This window comes from Pangasianodon hypophthalmus, chromosome 22, assembly GCF_027358585.1.
Source record: "Pangasianodon hypophthalmus isolate fPanHyp1 chromosome 22, fPanHyp1.pri, whole genome shotgun sequence".
NCBI lineage: Eukaryota > Metazoa > Chordata > Actinopteri > Siluriformes > Pangasiidae > Pangasianodon > Pangasianodon hypophthalmus.
The window spans coordinates 15,598,303-15,623,185 of record NC_069731.1 but is presented as its reverse complement, the minus strand read 5'-3'; the positions used below and the strand labels follow the sequence as shown (position 1 = coordinate 15,623,185).

At 37.5% G+C, this 24,883-nt stretch overlaps 1 protein-coding gene across 4 annotated transcripts in view; it reads left to right on the top strand.

The window, feature by feature from the left end:
• LOC113541204 (anion exchange protein 2) overlaps window positions 1-24,348 on the top strand; it is a 42,924-nt gene extending 18,576 nt beyond the window's left edge. For all 4 annotated transcript variants that reach the window (XM_026938050.3, XM_053228002.1, XM_026938052.3 and 1 more), the window contains 18 exons: window positions 3,473-3,654; window positions 5,822-5,958; window positions 8,244-8,424; window positions 8,511-8,646; window positions 8,864-9,074; window positions 10,362-10,467; window positions 11,850-12,034; window positions 12,344-12,560; window positions 14,137-14,352; window positions 14,588-14,736; window positions 15,480-15,674; window positions 16,044-16,289; window positions 17,288-17,377; window positions 18,727-18,893; window positions 19,303-19,556; window positions 20,135-20,304; window positions 20,672-20,845; window positions 22,124-24,348. In XM_026938050.3, the coding sequence (XP_026793851.2) occupies window positions 3,473-3,654; window positions 5,822-5,958; window positions 8,244-8,424; window positions 8,511-8,646; window positions 8,864-9,074; window positions 10,362-10,467; window positions 11,850-12,034; window positions 12,344-12,560; window positions 14,137-14,352; window positions 14,588-14,736; window positions 15,480-15,674; window positions 16,044-16,289; window positions 17,288-17,377; window positions 18,727-18,893; window positions 19,303-19,556; window positions 20,135-20,304; window positions 20,672-20,845; window positions 22,124-22,204 (3,097 nt within the window). In that variant the 3' untranslated portion in view covers window positions 22,205-24,348. The remainder of the gene's footprint in view (window positions 1-3,472; window positions 3,655-5,821; window positions 5,959-8,243; window positions 8,425-8,510; window positions 8,647-8,863; window positions 9,075-10,361; window positions 10,468-11,849; window positions 12,035-12,343; window positions 12,561-14,136; window positions 14,353-14,587; window positions 14,737-15,479; window positions 15,675-16,043; window positions 16,290-17,287; window positions 17,378-18,726; window positions 18,894-19,302; window positions 19,557-20,134; window positions 20,305-20,671; window positions 20,846-22,123) is intronic.
• Window positions 24,349-24,883: the final 535 nt, after the last annotated feature.

Sequence of the window (24,883 nt, the reverse complement as noted above, 5' to 3'; positions counted from 1 at the left end):
ACATGTGATCATAAGGTTCTTACTTTATGAATAATATGTGAGCACATGAAAAACACATGTAGGTCCATTTCACCATGTTATGCCATTACAGTAAAAACACATCTGAAACTGAAACATCTCAAAATAAATGAATATATAAAAATATAGTATGAAAATCTTTTTTCCAGTTTTCTAGTTCTCTAGAAAGTTCCAGTTCTCTATTTCCACTCACCTACTGTTTTCTAGTCCCCTAGGTGCAGATCCCTACTTTCTCTTCTACTTTCCTATTTCCAGCTTCCTTACACCATACTTCCTGTTCTTTGTTCCCTATATCCTTACTTCCAGGATCAAGCTCCCTACTTCCAGCTCCCTACTTTCAGCTCCCCTAATTAAAAAACTAGTACCCTACATTCCCTATTAAGTGTGTGTGTATCAGCAGGACTCTTGTTACTCATTACACTCTGTCTCATTACTGAACCGTTGCTATAGCAACTGCTCCTTTTTTTTCCTCCTTTTTCCCTTTATCCTCCTCTTTACTTTCTTGGAGTGTGTGATCTGTGTATGGTGCATTTGTGGACTCTACAATGTGTGTAGTTTTTTTTTTCTTGATGGCTGACTCTGTGATTTTATAAAGTGATGAGTGGTGAGTGTTTCTCTGATTTTTGACTGTAATGTATTAAGTGTGTTTAAGAGCACTGCGTGTTTTCATTACTTGTGGGTATTCTCTCTATTAGCTGCTGAGCTGATTATATGTACAGTCTGGTTAGAATTTTCGATGTGTTCGCAAAATACAGAAGCACTGTTAATATCCTGTGCTCCACCATGATAAAATGGTAAAAGCCTGTTCATTAAATTACAGTTTGGGAACTCAGGCAGTAGAAGTATTTCCACTTGTAAAAGCTCTGACTTGTAACTCAAGTTGTGGGCATGTTTTAAATTTTAGTTTTATTTCTGTAGAGATTTTATCAACCATCTTGTTGCCAAAGCAGCTTTCAGAAGTTTAGATGTACTATCTAAAGAGGAACACGTCCTGTTATAGTGGACAGCGAATAATCTAAAAATATTATAAAATGGATTGTTTCAGTTCTAAATTCTGATCAAAGCTGTTGTATAATCCTCAACATACCCACACCTCTGACACAATAATTGAATTTTGTATTAATGTGCCAAGTTTTAAACCAATAAATCATTACACTATTGCCATTGATCTGTCCATATACGTAGTACCCTAATCTTTGTCTGTTATGTTGCTTAGCAACCAAAGGATACTGTTAACTACATTGCATGGCGGAAGAGTTGCTTATTATTGAGAACTTATTATTGCAAATATTATTAATAATACTGTAAGTTAGATATTTCTTGAACACTGGATTTTATCATATAGTTTTTTCGATGCCTTTTTATTAAAGCTGTTTTTCATGTGTAAGGGGATAAATCACTGTAACATATGCCCTCTCATGGCTTATTGCTTTATCTTATACATCTCACATATAATCGTGTGCTTCAGCTCCAGTACAGTAAATCTGGAAATCAATGATGAAAGCAAAATATTCATTGATTATTTTTTAAAGAAAGAGTATGATTAAGAAATACTCTTTCTTTAATCTCCAGTGATGTAATTCCTTTATTCCATCTAGCATGGCAATGTTGGAAATCAACCGGATTTCTTAGAACACTGAAATCACTCTTGCTGTACGTTGTTAGTCCATCCATCTGTTCTCTGTATTGCGGGGGAGCCTGGAGCATATCCCAGGGAACTCTGGGCACAATCACACACTACAGACAATTTGGAAATGCTAGTTAGCGTATACAATGCATGGCTTGGGGAAGGAAACCAGGGTACCTGGAGGAAGCCCCCAAAGCACAGGGAAAACATATGAGCACCCTGCACACAGGGTAGAGGTGGGATTCAAACCCCCAACCCCAGAGGTACAAGGCAAGCATGCTAGCCACTAAGCCACCATGCCTACCCCGCTGTTGTGGGTGATTTATGAGTACTTGGTAACTGCTTTACAGCAAACTTGGTTTTACTCTGTATTATGAGTAAACTGCATGAGTACTGCATGAGTACTATGACTCACACTGCATGACTCACTCTCTGTATATGATGGCACTTGACAATGTTCTCACGCTGTATGAGTACTTCTTGTGATGTGCACATAATCAGCAGCCATCAAATTCACAGGTATCCCCTTCAGGCTGGAAAGAATGTTAACAACCGGGCAGCACACAAAAACATCTAACGAAAAAGAAACCTGAAAAATATGATCATGAAGATTTCTCTATATGCATTATCCATTTCCTTTCAGGAATTCTGCTGAATTTACTCCACACTGCTGCCTGTATCTATACTTTATATACTTAATAGACCCGTGTACCATTCTACTGCATTCTGTGTCGCACTACAGTCCTAAAGAAACAACATTTCATTCCATTGCGTACGAGTTATATGTGGGAATGACCATAAAATGCCCTTGACTTGATAATTGTTCAGCAAAATTAGTGTCTAAATTGTCTGAAAATTGTACAGGGTAAGCTTGGCTTGAGCTGATTTTTGCTGAGTGAGATCTTAGTGAGATGTTATGTCAGTTGAAAGATCTGCACATTTAGAGTTTTCGTGAGGTTGTGAAAGTAAGCTGTAACCTGTCATAACATTGAGGCCTGTGTGCTAGTATTTAAGCTGGATATGAGCTAATTTATTCCAAAATCATATGCAGGAGCATTTACACAAGAAGTTCATGAAAATCCAGTTAGTTCAGGAAAGAAAAGAGAGCTCCTGAGTTGGTGTGAATTTATGTATAAGGAGACTTGCTAATGTGAACCTTGACTGGCTTCAAATTGTATAATTGGTGAGTTACTGCAATTTTATATATGGACTATAAAGTTTCATTCATTTATTTCATTGACACAAACTTAATGGTAATTTTGACAAATAAGATAAATTAGAAGAGCTGTTCAATTAGGACAAAAGTAATGGTGTACTATAAATGGAGTAGGAGTTAGTGTGTGTCTATTGTAGCTGACACGCTGCAATGGCTGAGCTGCATTACTGGAAGATTTAGCACACACTGTCTTTCGTACGCACTCTTTCACTGTTTAGTCATCATTTTGTCACTTTAATTTTGTCCCTTTGCCTTTTATGGAGTTTTGTGGGTGTCGCTAAATGTAAATCAGGTATGCTATGAATGCGTTATTACCGAAACGTATGTAAATATGTTGAGACGTTTTAGTTTGGTTTGATCGTCAAAACGTTTACACACCTATGTAATCATTATTCGAGTTTGCTGTCTCTCTTAGGACCAGGATCTAATTAAAGGACATTAGAGGATAGCTTGGCCTCCTGAACTTAATGATGATATTTTGAGTCATACATGATAAACATATAGTGACGTATCACCTGAGTTTATGCAAAAACTAAAATACTATGACTTTTATTACTTACAGTGTATCGTGCAGAAGTGTGTGTTTGTAACGTATCTCTCTTTTTCTGCAGTTCCACTAAGCACCACGCTGTGACCATCAACGAAAGCTCTGCAACATTTCACCCCAGCACTTTGACCTCATCCAGTCCAACAGGAAACATGACGGGAAATGAGAGCACAAAATATGAGAGGATTCCTGCAGACGAGGCAGAGACACACACACTTGGCTCAGCCAATTTGGATGACATTAAGAGTGAGTTTATATAACTCATTGTACCAAACCACACTGTTTTTAGGTTGTCACATGAGTGTCTTGTTTTTCTTGTAGAAGTTTTTAGAAGCCCACTCTCCTATAAATCTCTGATCACTAAATCTCTGGCTCATCATCTTTATTTTTCACCTTTCTTATTCTAAATTTCTACTCACATATACTTATCTTTCTCGAGCAATTTAATTCATGAATACAATTTTTATCTGAATAACAATTCTGTACTTACGCCATAACTTTCTCTTTAATTTGTAAACTGACCTTTAAATTTTACCGTTTCACTGTGCATGTGTGTGTGTGTGTGTGTGTGTGTGTTCTCCTTGGCAGCTTTCTCTTCTTGCATGTTCCCTGCCGAGTTTTAAAATTAAAACCTTTAAACTCACTTTGATCCTCGCATTATTCTGAGGACGTGTGTGTGCGTGTGTGTGCGTGTGTGTGCGTGTGTGTGCGTGCATGTGTGTGAGGGCATGTGTGCACACGTGTGTCTGTGTGTTGACATTTTAATATTTCATTCAGTTTACAGGAGGCTTTGAGAGGGTTTGTGCATCTTAATCAGAGCTTTTTAAGTGTATGCCCAGAACATGAATTTAACAGTGATACATTTTGGAATTGTGGTTAAAGCAACACTGTTTATTTGAATATTCGGAGGCCCAAAGTGATGTCCTACTTGTATTCATGAGAGTTTCGTTTAGCAGTGTGTCAGCAGAATATGAGATAGATATAACAAATGCTCTTGAAAATCACATTCGCCACATTAAACTGATAAACCTCAGCTGTGAGTATTCAGTAAATTTGAATTTTTTTGCCCGCTACCGCAAGCCAACATGAACTAGATTTTAGCAATATGATACATGTCTTACACAGAAAATTAGGCATCTTAATAAGGTATCAATAAGGCATAAATTAATAAATTAATAAGCAGATGCCAACATTAATATTTTAAACGTGGTGAATAAAGTAGAGTAGTGTGATTAGATATTATATCTGTAAGCAATATATGGCAAAAAATATGGTCCAGTCTAGAATTCCACCCAATACATTATCAGCGTGTCCCTAATAATCATAATCATCTATCCATGTCTAGAAAAAGGGCAATTCCAGCATCATGGATGTGCCATGTACAAAGGATTGAGGGTTTAAGGGTTGCAGCCATATTCCGAATATGATTTTTATATGCGTCCAGGCATCAGAATATTCCTGTATACATGGTTGTTGTAAGTATGCCTGAGTTGCCATTCCTAAATACATAGGCTTCAGCTAAGCATCTGTTAGCACCCACAAATCCTTGTGGACTGAACATGCGCATAGATCTCCTTTCAGTGGATTTTCTGAATAAGGTGTTTACATGCAACAAATTTCCAAACAACAAATAAAACATGCATATTCCAGAGGTGGGAATCAGAATTTGGGGAATCAAAATATTGTCTTAACTGGACTCGGGCAATCGGATTGTGGCTCAATGACTCAACACTAATTAGAATTAATATTCTAATTAGTATACTATATACTAATATACTAATATACTGTATACTATATACTAATATACTAATATACTGTATACTAATATAGTATACTATAATTAGTATGACTCAATACTAAATTAGAATATTGCCAAATTCTGATTAAAATGGGAATATTGACGTGCATATAAATGTAGCCAATGAGTCAATTTGCATATGTTGTTAACATTTAGAGAACAAAAAAGACAAATCTAATAAACTTATGCATTGATATACATGTTTTATATACATACACATAGCTATTTATCGGTGTTATGGATGTGACATTAAACTTTTTTATGAGATACACATTTTCTACAAATTAAAAAAAAATAAAGATTTGAAAACATTTCTTGTTTTGGGAATACATTATTGAGAAAAAATGGCATTATAGAAGAGACTTTTTTTTTTTTTTTTGCTTTATGGAAGTGAAAATGACATGCCTGAACCAGTAAATTTGGTTCTCCAAATAAATTTGACATATAAACAATGCATGTTTCTCTATAATTTGACCATAGAAGGTAAATACAGAGAAATATACAAATGAAAGGCATGAGTGAAATCCAAAAGTAGTTTTGTTTCTGTGTTCACAACTTTGTTTTTCCATGGTAAGTGCGATGATGTGTATTAATGTGTGGAACTGATTTTCCCAGCTCACCGTTTCGAGGACGTTCCTGGCGTGAGGAGACACCTGGTGAGGAAAAGCACCAAAACTGCCATAGTGCACATCAATAAAGATCATGCGGAGCCGAGCACACGCAGTCGCAAAGTTGACCGCACACCACACGAGGTAAGTCCACGCGCATTTATATGAGTTAATATATAAACGACAGAAACATGTCTACACTGGACACATTCTAAAATCATCACTGAGACCATGTGGTGTTTAGTTATTCCTCATTACTAAACTGACACGTGATGCATTTGGCCAAGAGTGGCACTCGAGCAATGGAATTAAGATCCAATGGGACTGTCGTTAGTATTTCCGGCCGCCCCATCCCACAAATTTTGATCTAGAATCAGTGAAAGGATGCAGAGATTTGATGAAGTCTGGTACACAAATAAATGTGTTAGTTGTATCACACCCGGATGTGGTTCAATACCCTTCCAATTACATACCAGACACATGTGAACTTTTTACATAAGACACTGGCATCACACAGAGCAACAATGTTGATGTGGCATAAAGCATATTTTTATGAAGCATGGTCATTGGAATTCTAGCTTGAAACACTACACACTACAGGATTCATGGTACATTTTGCAGTATACGCCAATAATCTAAACAGCACAAATGGGCGATATTCCAGTCTGTAGCCTAATGCATCAGTGTAAACAGAATCCAAACTCTGAGGCTCCCAAGTGGTAAAGACAAATCCAAACGATGCCACAGCCAACCAGAATCAAGGAGTCAAGAGAGCAAAAATTGGCCTGGAGAGATCGCATACTCTCTCTTCCCTGCCAATCAAAGCATTAAGCCAATCCTGGGCATCTGTGAGCTCATGTATGCGGGTAAGAGGGTAGATAGTGCTTTCCTCCGAGTGTGTTACGCTGCCCTGTGATGCAGCATGAGCAGCGTAAGACCAAACTGGGGAGAAAAAGAGGGGAAATATATTACATATATTACAAGAGCTGTTATCTAACTATCTATATATAACAAAACAGTTACTAAGCATTAGTGCATGTGCTTAGCATAAACACTGGGAACTGCTTTTCTTATATCATCTGACCCAACACAGACATATCGAGCACACACACACACACACACACACATAAACTCCTGCCTTCACATTGTAATAATACACAAACATATTAATAATATATGCTCTCCCTTATCACACACACACACACACACACTTACCCCGGAGTTTAATCCTCACTGTCAGTCTCAGTAGTCTCTATGTTGGATTATTTGTCACGTGAAAGCCGAGTGAATAGCACCTAATTAAACATACATGACTGTCGCAGACCTGAGAGAGATCCGGTCACTCACTCACACACACACTCACACACACACACACACACACACACACACACAGGTAAAGTGTGTGAGTGCATTAATGAAACATGACTCTGTTTGTGTGTTTATTTCTTTATGTGTGTGTGTGTGTGTGTGTGTGTGTGTGGGCGCGCATGTTCACTGCTCTCTCCTCTGAGTGTTGTCACTCGTGTTCTGCATCCCATGCACACACACACCATGGTCCTGTTAGATTTCTCTCAACGGCAGCAGGTTAGAGATGTTTCTGTACCGTGTGTGTATGTGTGTGTGTGTGTGTATGTGCATACTAGAGTGTGTTTGCTTTCAAGCTGTTCTGCTTATGTTAAAACATGTCATCATGGTTTGAAATGTTAAAGAATACATTTGTAAATGTAAAAAAAAATAAATTTCAAAAATACAACATAAACAACATGGTGACCGTGGTGGAAAAGATGGAAATTCAACAATGTTCTTTGCGTGCACTTGATCATGTCTTACAGGGTTTTTTTTTTTTGTACTGATTAGCATAAGATCACTGTAAGTGGCACTACAAACGTGCAGAAGTGGTAGAGTTAACGCTTCTGATTTAAAATAAACATTATTTCCTCACAGGCCAAATAATAAAAAGGCAAAAGATATGTGCTGAAAGCTATGTGCATTCAGAGTCGTGTAGCTTATGCAGCTGCCTGCCATGATTTTCCGTGCTCCAGATGTTTCATGAGCAGAAGTACCTGAGTTTTTCAAGTAGTGTCTTGACCACAGCCACAACTTTGAACACCCAATATCGTCTTGTCCACCTCAAACCATCTAGAAAACATCAGAACAAAATATGAAATCTCTCACCTATAAAGGTTAACATCATCCTTCCATTTGTTTTGCAAGCAAAATGCACCACAGAAGCTGAAAATAGATAGTGTCTAATAAAATTACTTAGTTATAATTAGCTCCTAACACTTTGATTACTACAATAAATGTATATGGAGTAGTTAAGAGAAATATATTGTAATGTACAGGCATTCAGTTGTCATATCTTAAATTAGTCTTATATCTTAAAAGCCCTTCATAGGCAGCTTACTGAGTGTGTCTGTGTGCTATAGGTGTTTGTAGAGCTGAATGAGCTGATCGTAGATAAGAACCAGGAGCTGCAGTGGAGAGAGACAGCACGCTGGATTAAGTTTGAGGAAGACGTGGAGGAGGAAACACACCGCTGGGGGAAACCACACATCGCCTCGCTCTCGTTCCGCAGTTTACTGGAGCTCCGCAAAACCATAGCACATGGTAATTATTATTAGTTTTATTACTACTACTACTACTACTACTGTGTGTGCGAATAATAGTAATAATAATAATAATTCGTTGTGTAGGCACAGTGCTGCTGGATCTAGATCAGAAAACGTTAGCTGGAATTTCTCACCAAGTCGTTGAGCAGATGATCATCACTGACCAGATTAGAGCTGAAGACAGAGCGAATGTACTAAGAGCACTACTGCTGAAACACAGGTATACACACACACACACACACACTTCCATTTTCCACCACACTTTCACTTACATCTCAGTTTACAGACACTTGAATGAAAATACTGTGACATGGTGTGTGTGTTGCATGCTGTGTGTTTTAAAATAATTTCAATATTGTCCCTGACCCCCATCACCCTTTTCAAGTGTGTGTGTTTCTGTGTGTGTGTGTTTCATCTGTATATGTTCTCTCATTTAGTCACCCGTGTGATGAGAAAGATCACAGCTCGTTCCCCAGAAACATCTCAACAGCCAGTCTGGGTTCATTAATCTCTCATCATCACCATCACCATCACCATCATCATCATCCTCATCCTCATCAGACAGAGACGTCCGTCACCGAGCCACTGATGGGGAACACAAACACAAAACACGACAACACACAGCACACACAACCTGACACAGTTGAGGTGAGAGTCATGGGAATCAGTGGTCTAACTAGAGGACCAGAACGTGAACTGGATGTAGGGAACTGGACTCATAAATGACTAGGAACCAGGAGTCTGAAACTTGAGGGCTTGAATTAATGAACTTGTGAAATAAAAACACAAGTAAATAGGAACTAGAAGACAAGAAGCATGAATGGCTAACAACTAGGGCACTGGAAGAAATAGGCAAATAGAAGGATGACAAGGAATCTGAAACTAGGAGAATGAAAGTAGGGAACATTAGCCATGGAAATAGAAACATGAATGAGGATATATGAGTTTAGAAGTACAGGATTGGAAATAGAGTACTGGAGTTAGGAAAGTAGAAACATAACGAATATGATATAAGGTACTCTAACTCAGGGACGAGAAACTGAATGACTAGGTACTAGGAGACGGGAAATAAGAATGACTAGACACTACAAAACTGGAACTAGGGGACTGAACACATGAATGACTAGGACCCAGGAAGTTTGAACTAAAGTACTGGACACATTAGTACTGACTAGGAACAAGGGGTCAGATTCTTCGGCACTAGAGGAAGAAGGGAACTAGCGAACTTGGAACATATATAAATAGACATGGGGAACTAGTAGCACAACTAACATGAATGGCTATCAACTGGAAGGAAGTGCAGCTACAGGACTGAAAATTGGGAACTGGAAGTAAGGAAGTAGACACATGAAAAACTAGTAATTGTTAAAACAGAGCAAGTAAAAGCAATCAATTTTTATAAAGGAACACAGACACCAGACAGAGTGGTCAGAGACATCTCTGAATAAGTTCTAATGAATGAGTTCTCGAAGTTCTAATATCTTAGAGCACACCTCAGTATAGGTGTGTGTGTGTGTGTGTGTTCATCAGGCACTGTCTGTTTATAATTTAGATAACACTGATAATTAAAAAAAATTGTCACACTCTCTGTAGGGTTTATTTTTGCATTTGTAATATTATTCAACCATATTATAGCTATTTATCATATTATATATTTTTGTTTGATGCACATCATATATATACTGTATGTACAAACACACAGATATATATATATATATATATATATATATATATATATATATATATATATATATAATTTTATTCCCTTTTTAAATACTTGTTTTGTTTTGTTGATAGATAGCTCCAAATTTGATTGTATTTGTTGTAGAGTGTTATCTCCTTCTGAATTCTCTATTGCATGTTACTGTGTGTTATTTGATTTTCAGGTTTTGTATGCAGTATAATGTGTGTATATTGTGTATAATGTGTTTCCAGAAAGAACCAACTGCAGCTGCTGGCATGCACAGATCTAAATCTAAACACGAGCTCAAACTGCTGGAGAAAATTCCAGAAGATGCAGAAGCCACTGTGGTACTTGTGGGTAAGAACACAATATTTTTACTGAGGCAAACTCTATCAGAGCACACTTTACAAATATATTCGTTTGTTATTTCATTAGATAGTGCGAGATGCACAAGCTGAATAAATATTTGGATTTATCAGTGTTACAATGTGATTGTACTGTTTTCTTATTTACACATTAATAATAATATAGATCATATATCTGGGTCAGAGGTCAATCTGTTGGGGTACACAGGCAAGTCCACTAGAGTCAGTCAGCTAGTAACTGGAGTGACTGAAAATCATGGAACTGGAAGGAACTACAGAGCTCCAGACCTAAAATTAGGGAATTAGAAGAAGAAAACTAAAACTAGGCAACTAGTATGGAGGACTGGATCAATACTATAAAACTGGAACAATATTATAACCAGGAAACCAGAACTAGGGAAATAGAAATTTTAGTAACTATCAAGTAGGGACCTGGAATGAGGTGACTGGGATTTGGGGATTAAAACTAAGACACTTGAACAAGTGAACTAGGAACATGAATGAATGCAAATAGGGCTCTAACTGTAGGAAGTAAAACCATAAAAGGTTAAATCTATAGGAAGCTAGAACTAGTGAAATAGTAAGTTACTATTAAATAGAGAACTGGAATCAGGACAATGGGTCTAGGAGATTCAAATTTAGGAACTAGTGACCTAGAAACGAATGACTGTAACAAGGGCACTAACTATGGGACTAGAACTACAGGAAACTAGAACTAAACAAATAGAAACTTTAGTATCTAGCAAATAGAGAAGTGGGATCAGGTAACTGGGTCTAGGGGACTAAAGCTAAATAACTCAGACAAGGAAATTAGAAACATGAATGACTGTAACTAAGGCACCAACTAGGGGATAAGAACTACAGGAAACTAGGGAAATAGAAACTTTAGTATCTATCAAGAAAATGAAATCAGAAATGGAATCAGTTGGAAACTAAGGAACTCGAGCAAGTGAACTACGAACATGAATGTCCGTAAATAGGGCACTGACTAGGGGAATGTAACTACGAGACTGGACCTAGGGAAATAGAAAGAGTCTATTGGATTAAATCCATGAAGTCCTGGAACTAGGAAATTAGAACTTGAAAAATAGAAATTTATAGTTTCTATAAGTAACTAGCAGCTATGAAACTGGAATCAGGTGATGGCCAAGTACACATGAATCACTAGGAATGATTAGGATCTAGGGTACTAGCTAGGGCACTGGAACAAGGAAAGGAGAATATGAATCAAAATAGTGATAGTGCATAAAAGTAAAAGTAATAAACATCAGTAGAACCATGTATAGAACTATAGTTAGTCGGTAGAAGTCTCTATACATACGTACCTCAATAATATGACAAATTCAAATGACATAATCACATGTTTATCTTCAGGCAGCGTTGATTTCCTGGACCAGCCCACCATGGCATTTGTGCGCTTGGAGGAAGCTGTGTTACTGGACTCAGTTCTGGAGGTTCCGGTTCCTGTGAGGTTCCTCTTCATCTTACTTGGACCAAACAACTCCAGCATGGACTACCACCAGATCGGACGCTCAATTTCCACGCTGATGTCTGATAAGGTCAGATGATCTAATAATGCTGGTTAGCTATGAACAGCATTATAATGTTGAATCAGTTTCTCCACTCTTTGGAGGAGCTTCATCAGCATATGGTGGGAAAATCATTTAAGCAGCTTATAAAATAGCACTTGATCCAGCACATCCTTTTATTTTGCTCCGACATTTACCCCTGCGCACCATAATATTGGCCACAAATGGTCTTTGATAGTTTTTTTGTGGAATTTACGGCCCAAAATATACATTTCACTGTGACATAATTATTCAATAAGTTATTAATGAATGCATTTATTACATAATTCTTGTCTCTAGTCGTTCCATGAAGCTGCGTATCTGGCTGATGATCGTCAAGACCTTCTAAACGCCATCAACGCTTTCCTGGACTGCAGCATTGTTCTTCCTCCATCTGACTTTGGGGGCGAAGACCTGCTGCGCTCCATCACTCACTTCCAGAGAGATATGATCAAAAAACGAGAGGAACAGGATATCAGCATGATGAACAATGAACAAAAGAGCCCAGAGGAGAAAGGTCAGAGAACATCTGGAATAAAGACATTATACATACAGAGACATACTGATATTATAGAATATTTTTAAATCATTTTATAAATTGATGATGAAATTATAACAATAAAGAATTAATTTCTGTAGGTATGTCCAACATTACAGGTGACTATCTAAAGTAGTTATTCAATTGATTATTTATGTACATTATTTCTCATATATTCATTATTATATGAACTTCTAAAGACTAAAATGCTTTCAGATGAGATTTTTAATAGCGTTATTTTCATTTATTTCCATGTACATATATTTTTCTCAGTTCAAGGACCTAAATATAAATCAGGAGATCTGGGTGATGTTAAATTTAACGTTTATTGAAAAGTTAAATCAATCCACAAACCTGGAAAACTAATGGTTAAAAGATGAAAAGACTAGATATTAAAGTTAAACTAGAAATAGGATTTAGGAGCACAAGTAAGAAGAACTATGGGGCCAGGATACTGATACCAGGACCAGAAAGTAAGCACTAGCTTTTAGCAGAACGCTTCTTAAAAGTTAACAGTTTTAGGAACTTTTGGTTCCAAGAAGGTTTACAAGGACGTTTAGTCTATCCAGGTTTCTGAGATTTTCTGAGAATGTTTTTACATAGCATTTTTTTTTACATAGCAAAGTGTTGCTACAAGATTTTTACATTTTATTAGAATAACATTTTAGGTTAACTTGGAACGTTGACAAAATGTAAGCCGTTATTATGGCCGATGGTTTAGGACAATACAGAAACATTATTGCAGTAATGTGACAGTCTAACCTTCTTAGATCCTATCAGATACTTACCGAAGATTCTCTGTTAGCATGGCAGAGGGATCCTTTCACACACTGTCACACCATTTCCAACCCATCTCCACGCCATTAGTCAACACAGCCAACATATTTATCTCACGGTGCTTCTTAAATGTGTTCATCATATTTTAGTATATAATTGTATGTAATAAGTGTTCTACACAATTTCACATAAGTAATAAAACACAACAGGGAATGTGTTGTAGGAAGCTAATCAATGACAGGGGGTGTGATGTAGCCCTGTTATCACTTACGTTATGGCAGCAGTAAACAGTTGTTCCCTTACCATTCTTTTTCCTTCTCATTCTTGAAGTTAATGAGACATAAAAATGCAGCTTGTCATGATACAGAGACCCCGGAAAGCACAATGACTTTCCTGTGGTGGAAAACTCCTTCCAAAAGTTTGTTTCCTCATGGAAACGATATCAACAATTTTTTTAAATCCTGTATAAGTTGTTACTATAGAAATGACAGTGTATTAGAATGAGCACATTAATATAAACCTGTGATGTGCCATGCAGGCAGACTTACAGAATTACTGTCCGATCCGTGCCATTATAGAAAATTCGTCAACACCTTCGGACTAATCAGATTCAAGAATTCAACAGCACTGTGGTTTAAACATTCTTAAAAAAATGTTGATGCCGATTTAACCTATGCTGGAGAAATGTTTAAAGCTTCCACAGTCTTGCCTTGTAACAAATAATCAAAAAAAATTCATAATAAGTTTATAATGACATGAATTTATGTCTCCTGTGCAGAATCTCTGTTGGCACGCCATGACCGTGGTGATGATGATGATGACCCCCTGAAGCGATCGGGTCGGCCGTTTGGAGGTTTAGTCCGAGACGCACGACGAAGATACCCAAAATACATCAGTGACTTCACAGATGCTCTGAACCCACAATGCATGGCGGCCATTATATTTATTTATTTCGCTGCTCTTTCTCCTGCTATCACATTCGGAGGGCTGCTGGGTGAGTTACAACAAACACTCTGGCTGATTTAATAATGACTACACATTTCCTGGCAAAATCGAACACATCTGATATGATTTACAAATATTTACGTACGCAGTGCATAGTAAGCAGCCTAATCTAGCAAGTGAGACAATACAAGCACAAGTTAACATCTGTGACTCTCATAATTTGTTATAGATCTTTGGTTCAGATATGGGTTTTTGTGTGTTTGTATATGTGTGTGTATGTGTAGGTGAGAAGACAGAGGGTCTGATCGGTGTGTCAGAGCTCATCATTGCTACATGTATTCAGGGAGTGATATTTTGCCTATTGGGAGCACAACCACTGCTGGTAGTCGGATTCTCCGGGCCGTTATTAGTGTTTGAGGAAGCCTTCTTTACCGTAAGTGTGAAATTATTCTTTTAATAAAACACAATAAATGCTCTATCAGACTCATGACCTGACACATCACATGTAGGAGTTAGACTGTGTAAACTTTTATCATAATATTTCCAGTATTCTTACAGCACAGCACTGTTGAATACTGAATTCTGATTGGTCAGAAGGCGTTGAAGTTTCTATAGCAACATGGTTCAGACACTATGTTGTTGGTTCTATAGTAACAACCTACACTGGGACTTGTATGACAGCCACTTCATATAAAAGTGTTAAGAAAACAATTTAGAAATGTCTAAGTGTTGATAGGGAGACGTGTTTCTGTGAGATGTTTATTTAGCATTTTTGGAAGGAGTCTCCTGTGTCAGCAGTTGTAACAGTTAAAGCCATTACTTTGCATTTTTCGAACATGAAAAAGTCTTCAGGATAAAGAAGTTCACAATTTCTTGGTAACATGACAAGCTGCATTTTTTTTTATCTTATTAACTTCAAGAGAGAAAAAAGAAGCACTGTTTTTAACTGCTATAATGTAAATGATGTTCAACAGCTTTAAATCTAACTATAAATGGATAAAAAGTACAATGTTTCTTTCTACAATGAATACAATTGTTAAATTGCTGTGGTCATTGCTGTAAGAAAAATAAAACTCTTTGTGGCATGCTGTTATAGGAAAATAATGCATTTCAGGCTGTAAATGTCTCCACTGATATGAGATGACTATATCATTTATCCACTCTGTCCCCCAATAGTTCTGTAAGAGTAATGATGTGGAGTACCTGGCGGGTCGGGTATGGATTGGGTTCTGGCTCATCATAATCGTGGTGCTCATGGTAGCATTTGAGGGAAGCTTCCTGGTTCGATTCGTCTCTCGTTTCACTCAGGAGATTTTCTCTTTCCTAATCTCACTCATCTTCATCTACGAGACCTTCTCCAAACTCATCAAGGTCAGTATGTAGAATAGCTTGCACTAAACTGGAGCATTCCATGACATAGCGCTAACCTTTTGCACGCTATTGTTCCAACTTGCCTTCATTGAATTCCACTAGTAATGCTTATGTGTGTAAATGCATTAATTAAAAGGGCCCATTTTGGCTCACTAACTTGCTGGTTACAAGCTAGTGAGATACATAAACCTCTGATGGAAAAAGTTCCATGTTAACTACTTTGTTTGCTAACTAGCTAATGGAACAACCCATAAAATTGGAATAAATAATTGTGTCAGGTTGAACCTGTGCCTTGGGTATGGCTGATTGCTGTTCAGAGTTACAGTATACTGTATATAGTTTTTCTAGCATGCATTATTTTTCCTCCAGATATTTAAGGAACACCCACTGAAACGCTGCTCACTCCTCAACGACTCCATGTTTAACGACTCTGAGACCTCACTGGTAGAGAATTTCACATTGAACTCATTAGCATCAAACAGCAGCTCGAAGGTAAAGGAGAAGATTGTCGGAGAGCCGAACACAGCACTGCTTTCTCTGGTTCTCATGGCTGGAACATTCTTCATTGCGTTTTACCTGCGCAAATTCAAGAACAGCGCCTTCTTTCCAGGCAGGGTGAGACAAAGTCTTCATTAAACTTATATTTATTCATTTTTCAAGCTTTACCCAAAGTGACTCTTAGCTGAGGCTAAATCTGAGCAAAAAACAGTTGAGGGTAGGGCTGTAGTCAAGACCATCCAAGACAAGGCCAAAACCAGGACTAGCCAATATCAAGTCAAGACCAAGTCTTAAGCTGATCGAAGGAAAATTTATTACTTATTGTCAACCTGTGTTCATGCAAAAAAGAAAAAAGAAAAAGCAACAAAAAATATTTTTACAAAGTCTCAGTTGAGTCCAAGACTATATTTAGCAAGACCAATGCCCAAGACTGAGAACAAGAACAAATGCAGGAACACAGAGACAAGTCAATACAGAAAATTACTAAAGACCAAACTCAAGTCCTACACCCTTGGTTAATGGTTAAGAACCCTAATACCCCATCCAGGGTTCCCTGGGAGAGGCTGCAGGCTCCCCTGCGTCCCTGTGTAGGATAAGTCGTACAGAAAAAGGATGGATAAGGTTTTATTTTTGGCAACCACATCAGATTATTTGCTAACAAATGTTGGATTATATACCACTTTGCTGGAACCAAGCACAACAGCACCACCAATGGTTGTAAGAAAAATACACAGAATGGTATGAAGGAGCAAAGATGGGGATGATTTCTTTCTAGCCCAGGCTGTAGTTTTATAACAGTCATGTCAGGTGATTACACAATGTGAAACACAAAGAGATTTGAACTCCATTTGAGCTGATAGATCTATAACACATCACCAGCAGTGTGTGTGTGTGTGTGTATGTGTGGGTGTAATATTTTGCCCCACGTCATTCTTATCATGCCATTGTTGAGGTCTCATAATATAATTCATTGTCAAACTATTGATAGATTTTAGCTTTCCCATCTAATGTCACTGTGTTATACAGTAGTGGTGTGTTAATTTGAAGTTGATAAAAAATGTGATAGAATGCAAATGTTTTGATTCTAATCTCTCCTGTCTGATTATGGGTCGCAGCTGAGGAGGGTCATTGGAGATTTTGGCGTTCCCATCGCCATCTTCATTATGGTGCTGGTGGATTACACTGTTCAGGATACATACACACAAGTAAGCCAATCCACTTCTGTTGATCAGTTATTACTGTTGATCTATTATACACTGCCTGGCCAAAAAAAAAAAGGTCGCTGTTTGGGTTTAAATAAGCAAATACATAAGAGCCTATGATTGGATCATTGGATCATTGGATCATTACAAGCAACAATTCCTTTAACCTTAACTGATGCAGTGTGTAGCTTCTCATTTCTTAAACAACCATGGCAGATTACGTATCCCATGGTCGTGGAAAAGATGTTACTGAAGGGGAAAATTGTTGGCCTGCATCAAGCAAAGAAAACAACTAAGGAGATTGCTGAAATCACTGGAATCACTGCCTTATTAAAGCCTGGAAGGATAGTGGTGAGCCGTCAACTTTACAGCAGAAATGTAATCAGAAAAAAATCTTGAATGATCGTGATCGGAGATCTTTAAAACGCTTGGTGATGTCACATCGTAAAAAAATCAACAGAACTCGTGGCTATGTTTAATAGTGAAAGTAAGAGCATTTCCACACGCACAATGTGATGAGAACTTACAGGATTTCGTCTAAACAGCTGTGTGGCCACAAGAAAGCCATTTGTTAGTGAGGATAATTGGAAAAAATGACTTCAATTTGCTGGGGAGCATAAAGACTAGACTGTGGAGCAATGGAAAAAGGTCATGTGGTCTGATAAAATCAGACTTACCCTATTCCAAAGCAATAGGCATGTCAGGGTAAGAAAGGAAATGCATGAAATGATTCACCCGTCATGCAGAGTGCCTACTGTACAAGTCTCTGGAGGCAGTGTTATGATCTGGGATTGCATCAACTGGTCAGGTCTAGGCTCCGCCTCATTGTGCGGCAATAAAATGAAGTCAGCTGAGCACCTGAATGTACTGAATGACCAGGTTATCCCGTCAATGGACTTTTTCTTCCCTGACGGCACAGGCATATTCCAGGATGAAAATGCTAAGATTCATCAGGCTTAACTTGTGAACTTGTTAACATGAATTCGCCAACAGTCCTGACCTTAACCCCATTGAAAGTCTTTGGGATGTGCTGGAGAAGACTTTACAAAGTGGTTAGACTCTCCTGTCCTCAATGCAAGATCTCAGCCAAAAAATAATGCAACTCTGGATGGAAATAAATGTTGTGAATTTGCATAAGGTTGTTGAAACAATGCCAGGACGAATGCGTGCCGTAATCAAAGCTAAATGCAGTGCAACAAAATATTAGATTGCGCGACCTTTTTTTTGGCCAGGCAGTGTAGTTTAGTAGTAGTGTGTAACAGTCACACTGTATAATATGCATATTAAATAGTCATGTTGTAACAATAATAACAATAACAACTTATTGTTGGTGGTATGTTTTGTGAGTGCAGAAGCTGAGCGTTCCTCATGGTTTCTCTGTGACGAGCCCTAGTAAAAGAACCTGGATTGTGAATCCTCTCGGCGCTTACAAGTCATTTCCTGTATGGATGATGGCAGCCAGCGTACTTCCTGCACTCCTAGTGTTTATTCTCATTTTTATGGAGACACAAATCACCACGTGAGTGACTTGACCCGAAATGTAGCATCAAACCTATGGTGGAAGACTTGAGTTGGCGTAGATGAAAAATACAGAAGTAGTTATGAGCTCTTCTGAATAGAAGAAAGTGATGTAATGTGGAGTATGAGGATGATTTCCAGAGAGTGTGAGAAGAAATACTATTGTTTAAAAAATAAGATGCTGTGTGATGATTTGTTAGTGGTGGGGTAAGCAGATTCTCTGGTTATTTTAATATGAAAATATGAATCATGTGGAACATTATTATTCCACAATTCTCTTATTTTTCCCCAAAACGCTGCATAGTTTTGGAGACTTTGTAAAGCTGTTCATCACTGATCTCAGAAATGGCATCATTTAAATGATTCCTGAAGCCATATTGTGTCCTGTGTGTGTCTGTGTCTCTGTGCAGGCTGATCGTGAGTAAAAAGGAGAGAATGCTGGTTAAAGGTTCAGGTTTTCACCTGGACCTTCTGTTGATTGTGTGTGTTGGTGGAACCTGTGCTTTGTTTGGTTTACCGTGGATGGCGGCTGCGACTGTTAGGTCCGTCACGCATGTTAATGCGCTAACTGTGATGAGTAATGCTGTTGCCCCTGGTGATAAGCCCCGAATTCAAGAGGTCAAAGAGCAAAGAGTCACGGGACTGTTGGTGGCCGTGTTAGTGGGTGAGTTATTAATTTACATCATAATCATCATCGTCATCATCCAGAATGAAACAACTACAGGCATTTATTTAAAAAGTGATTCATTATGAACACTAATGTTGACCTTAGAAGCTTTTTTTAAAGGTGCCAAACTAAAGACTGGAACTCTTACCAAAGAAAGTAGGCTTACTAACTAGAAAACAATAGTAAGCACTACAGAACATGAGCACTACTGAAACTAGGAGAACAGAACTGTAAGAGGACTAATGAAACAAAAGGAATGACTAAACTAAGAGAAATATAAGATTTATTGAAATTAGGTAAATAAAGTAGGTCATATAAGCAAACTAGCAGAACTAGAACTACACATACTCTGAGAACTAGGGAAGTGAGGAGAATGATAGAAACTAGGGAATCTAGAAAAACTAGGAGAACGAGGGAAAGCTAGGAGAACTGGAAGAATTATAAAAATGAGAGAAAACTACAGCAGCTGTGAGAAGACTTGGAGAACCAGGAAAATTAATAGTGTTCTGTTGATGAGTTTGACTGAGTTTGCACTCTTTGTGTGTGTGTGTGTGTGTGTGTGTGTGTGTGTGTAGGTCTCTCTATCGTGATTGGTGAAGTGTTGAGTCTGATTCCTCTCGCTGTGCTCTTTGGGATTTTCCTCTATATGGGTGTGATGTCACTCAATGGCATTCAACTCAGTGAAAGAATCAAACTGCTGCTAATGCCAACTAAATACCACCCCGACGAAATCTATGTCCGCAAGGTACACACACACACACACACACACACACACCTCATCTCTATCTCTTCAGGTCCCATCTTCATCCCCTTCCTGTCTACACATCATCTCATTACATTAAGGCATTTATTTTCTAAAATATTATTTTCACTCATAACTGTACTGATGTATAATGAAAATCAGTATATGCAGAACATAAATTACACTATATGATCGGATTATTAGGGGTGTCAGAATTATAATAAACCTGTAAAAGATGTCTACTACTTAGCTGTAAATCTGCCACTGTGTGTCTAATCACTCACACTCTCTGTGTGTTCATTGTTCCCTTATTAATATTAAACTGATTGACTTTGACCCGAGGAGCTGAGTGTGTTTATTTGTGTTTCAGGTGCGGACACTGCGCATGCATCTCTTCACTGGGGTGCAGTTGGTGTGTTTGGCCATTTTGTGGGTGGTCATGTCGACGGCAGCGTCACTCGCTTTCCCCTTCGTCCTCATTCTGACTGTCCCGCTAAGAATGTTCGTTTTACCACGGATTTTCAACTCACGCGAGATGCAGTGTGTGAGTATCTGTTTATTTTTTGCACCATGCTGTGTAAACTCTAGAGACTGTTGTGTGTGAAAATCTCAGGAGATCAGCCTTTTCTGAAATACTCAATCCTGCCCTTATGGTGCCAACATCCATGCCACGATCAAAGTCACAGAGATCACACTTCTTCATTCTGATGTTTGACATTAACATTAACTGAAGCTCTTGACTTGTATCTGCATGGTTTTTTGCATTGCGCTGCTCCCACATGATTGGCTGATTAGATAACTGCATAAATGTCCAGTGTACAGGTGTTCCTAATAAAGTGGACAGTGAGTGTAAACATTGTAACCCTATGTACAGGGGACACTGGAGGACATCTTAATGAAGCGTCTTAATCAGAGATATTGTTAAGTTGATGAGCAAATATTTTTATGGATAAATGAACAATACTTAAAGTGAGCCCTAAGCATAGCAGCTGAGTGCTCAGGCAGCTTTTCTTTTAAACTGTGGTCAGATTTTTTTGTTTGTTTGGTTGGTTGTTTTGTGTGGTTTGGTTGTAATGTGATAATCATAATAAGTACTATTCATGCAACTAAATATATGGGCAATATACTAGATTCCTGTTAGAGTTATTTTAATGCTTGCCATCTTCTCATTCATACATCATCATGATGCTAGTCTTTTTTTTTTTTTTTAATTTTATGTTACATTGTATTACATTTGAAAATAAATGCTATTTCGTTCTACATTTTCTATCCCTGATTTTTTGGCGGGTTTAAAGTCAAGTGCTTGCATTTAAAGATAGTGGACTAGATGATCTTGAAGAACTCTGTCTTGGATTACCCAAGAAAAATTTGAACATGAACAGGTGATTTGCATTTGAAGCAGAATTGTGCACCCATCAAATAGATTTCAGCAGCTACGTAACCTGTCTCTGAATACGCATAACTTTCTCTGTGTAAATATTGACATAACTTCTGGACTTAAGTTGCCAGGTCTGAATAGGGCCCCTGAAGTCTAAGTTGACTCAGGTCCCTATTTAATGATCATTTATTCACTGATACTGACTGATAAACATTTGTCTGGCCAAGGGAACTAAAGCAAGGGGAATTTGACATGGAGGAGTGTCAAAGACAGGATTGGAAAAGGGCCCAAATCGATCTGTGATCATGAGTTTGTTTATTATCTGTGTGTTTATTAGTTTAAACAGACAGACAGACAGACAGACAGACAGATAGATAGATAGATAGATAGATAGATAGAACTGTTAGCCCAGTTGTCTCACTCTTGTCTCATGTCTCTCTGCAGCTTGATGCAGACGATGCCGAGCCCACCTTCGATGAGAAAGAGGGAGTGGACGAGTACACAGAGATGCACATGCCTGTGTGATACTCACCTACACTTATTACACTCATCTTCTCTCTGTCCATCCACCCATGGTGGGATTTCACAGCCAGGGGAAATCGGAGTGAAGAAAGCGCTGCTGTTCAGTTTTAAGCTCAAAGAGGCATTGCTGAGCGCAAAAACCCAGAGTTAAAATGTCCAGTTCAACTCGTGCTTTGTTGCCATGCCAACAATACATTTATATATTGAATTGAGAAATCAATTTGACTCAAAAAAACACAACAAACGAGTCAGTGCACAAAAGTATTACGATGTAATACATAAATATTAGCTATTGTGAAAATAATTAATGAATTTTAATATATTGCAATCTATTCAAATCTAATTTTATGATCATGTTGATTAAGGGTGTGTGTGTGTGTGTGTGTGTGTGTGTGTGTGTGTGTGTGTGTGTGTGTGTGTGTGTGTGTGTGCTTAAATCGGTAACTCTATGGATACAGATGAATAATGTGTGTGTACTTTATTCCGTTAGAATTATTTACACCCTTGATGCCAAATTAGCTGTGTTACTCCTTTGTTGCCAATAATAAGGAAATTGTTAGTAGTTTGGTTTGTAAGTTAGCAAACAAATGAATCATAATGAATTAGCCGTAGACATAGTTTTGGTGCAGGACCCCATCCCTCAAACACCAGTAATATGTGACCAAAATATCCCGGTGGTTTCATTTTTTTTTTTTTTTTAATAAAGAGTGTTTTAATAGAATTCAGCTAAAGTTCATTTTAAAATTTTAGACAATTATGGTTTAATATATCGGTAGCTCGTCTAGAATCAGTGATCTTTTTCATATAATGTTACTATAGCATAACACGGTTACTTAATTTTCCTAGTTTTTGCAAGACAAAGATTGCCTAAACCAAAGATAAGATGGGTTTATGTGACAATGTAAGACACTGTCAGTATTTTGTTGCTGATACAAAATTACAAACATTAATGAGGAAGATACAGTACAATGCTGCAGCCATCCAATGGTAGTTTATTAGTAATATCTAGCATAGCCTGCTAGTTTAGTCTAAGTTTCTCATCTAACTTAGGCTAAAATTAGTAATAAATAATAATGCGTAATGAAAGTGCCTCTGAAATTGTGTTGTGACGCGACATTATAGCTAGCAGAATTGAAGTTTCTCATCTAACTTAGGCTAAAATTAGTATTACATAATAATGTTTAACAAGAGTGCCTCTGAAATTGTGTTGTGATGCTATATTATAGCTAGCAGAAAGGAGAAGTATTCAAAGTAAGAAAATTTTGCATACTGAATTACATTCTTAATGTAATGAACCATGAAAATAAAAAATAACCTTATAGATAATATAAAACAATTCTAATGCCATGTGACTCATAGTATGATTCAAAAATTAATAGAAGCCCACGACACTATGTTTTCTATCTAACTAGCAACGTATCTAACACTGTGTTTTTAATCATTTATTAGCATAATGCTAATTAAAGAAGAACAGTATTCACCACTTCTGTTGTTTTTCGGTTAAGTATTTCACTGAGTGGGTAAAAGAGAGTGAGGTTGCGTATGATAGTCAGCTGTACTACATTGACAGGAAAGAGAAAGGTGCCAGTGCACTGACTGAGGTGATTCCCACTGCTGAGCGGTTTTCCCAGATGTAACCCGAAAACCCTTTCCAACCCATTCAAGTTACAGTGTTAGCTGTCCAGGTTATGTAGCTAATGTTTAGTTCTTACAGTGATAGCCCTTCAATTTATTTAATACCTTACTTTATTTAATACTTTACTTTACAGAGTGATACTAAGCTAGCTAGCTATTTAGTTACTTATTTTTAACTCTCCACGAATCCCTTCGTTGTAACGCTATCTAGCTTTTCAGGTCCACTAATCACACAGTCAACTACAAGATAAAAAAATGTATACTAATAACAACAATTGTTATTTTTTTATTTTTTATTTATGCAAGGGAATCATGTTGGTGAAAGATAAGTATATGATCTTTAATTTTAATAAATCTGTTTATTAACATACTAGGTATTTTATTTTCTCTTGTCGGTTTTAGTATTAATATAATTTGTTGTGTTTTTTTTAATTATATAATAATGAAATGTACATTTCTTCCTGTTTTGTTGATGTTATAAATAAATATGTCATTCTTTTCAGTCTCATGCATTTTTGGAGAATATATTAAAATCATTAGACAGAATCAGTACAAACACTGGCTGCGTTAATTTTTATTTATTTTTTTTTTTTATGTCTCCAAATAATGAATAGCCTTAATGTAAAATAAGTTTGATGTTTGCTCATCTGTTTGTTCATTTGTGTTCAGTGGGGTCAGGGAATGTGTTATCTAGCTAAACATGCTTGTTCCTACATGGTGTTATGCTCGTTGACAAACCGCACCATTAATGATGAAATTAATTTTCAAATTTCCCAGAGATGTTGTAGTGGGTATTCGGTTATTCCGTTATCATATGACATTCATAAAAACACTGACAATAATGATAATAATGTCTCACTAGGTTGGGGAGATGGTCTACCCCCTATTTTCACCCATGTTTATTATCACAATGCAGTTTTGTTATTTTGCTGGAGAGCAGCAGCTGGATGGGATGTCAGTCAATCTCAGGGCACCATGCACATGTATATTCATTTTCACACTGCAAGGGCAATGTCAGAGTCACCAGTTGACCTAGCAGTGTATTTT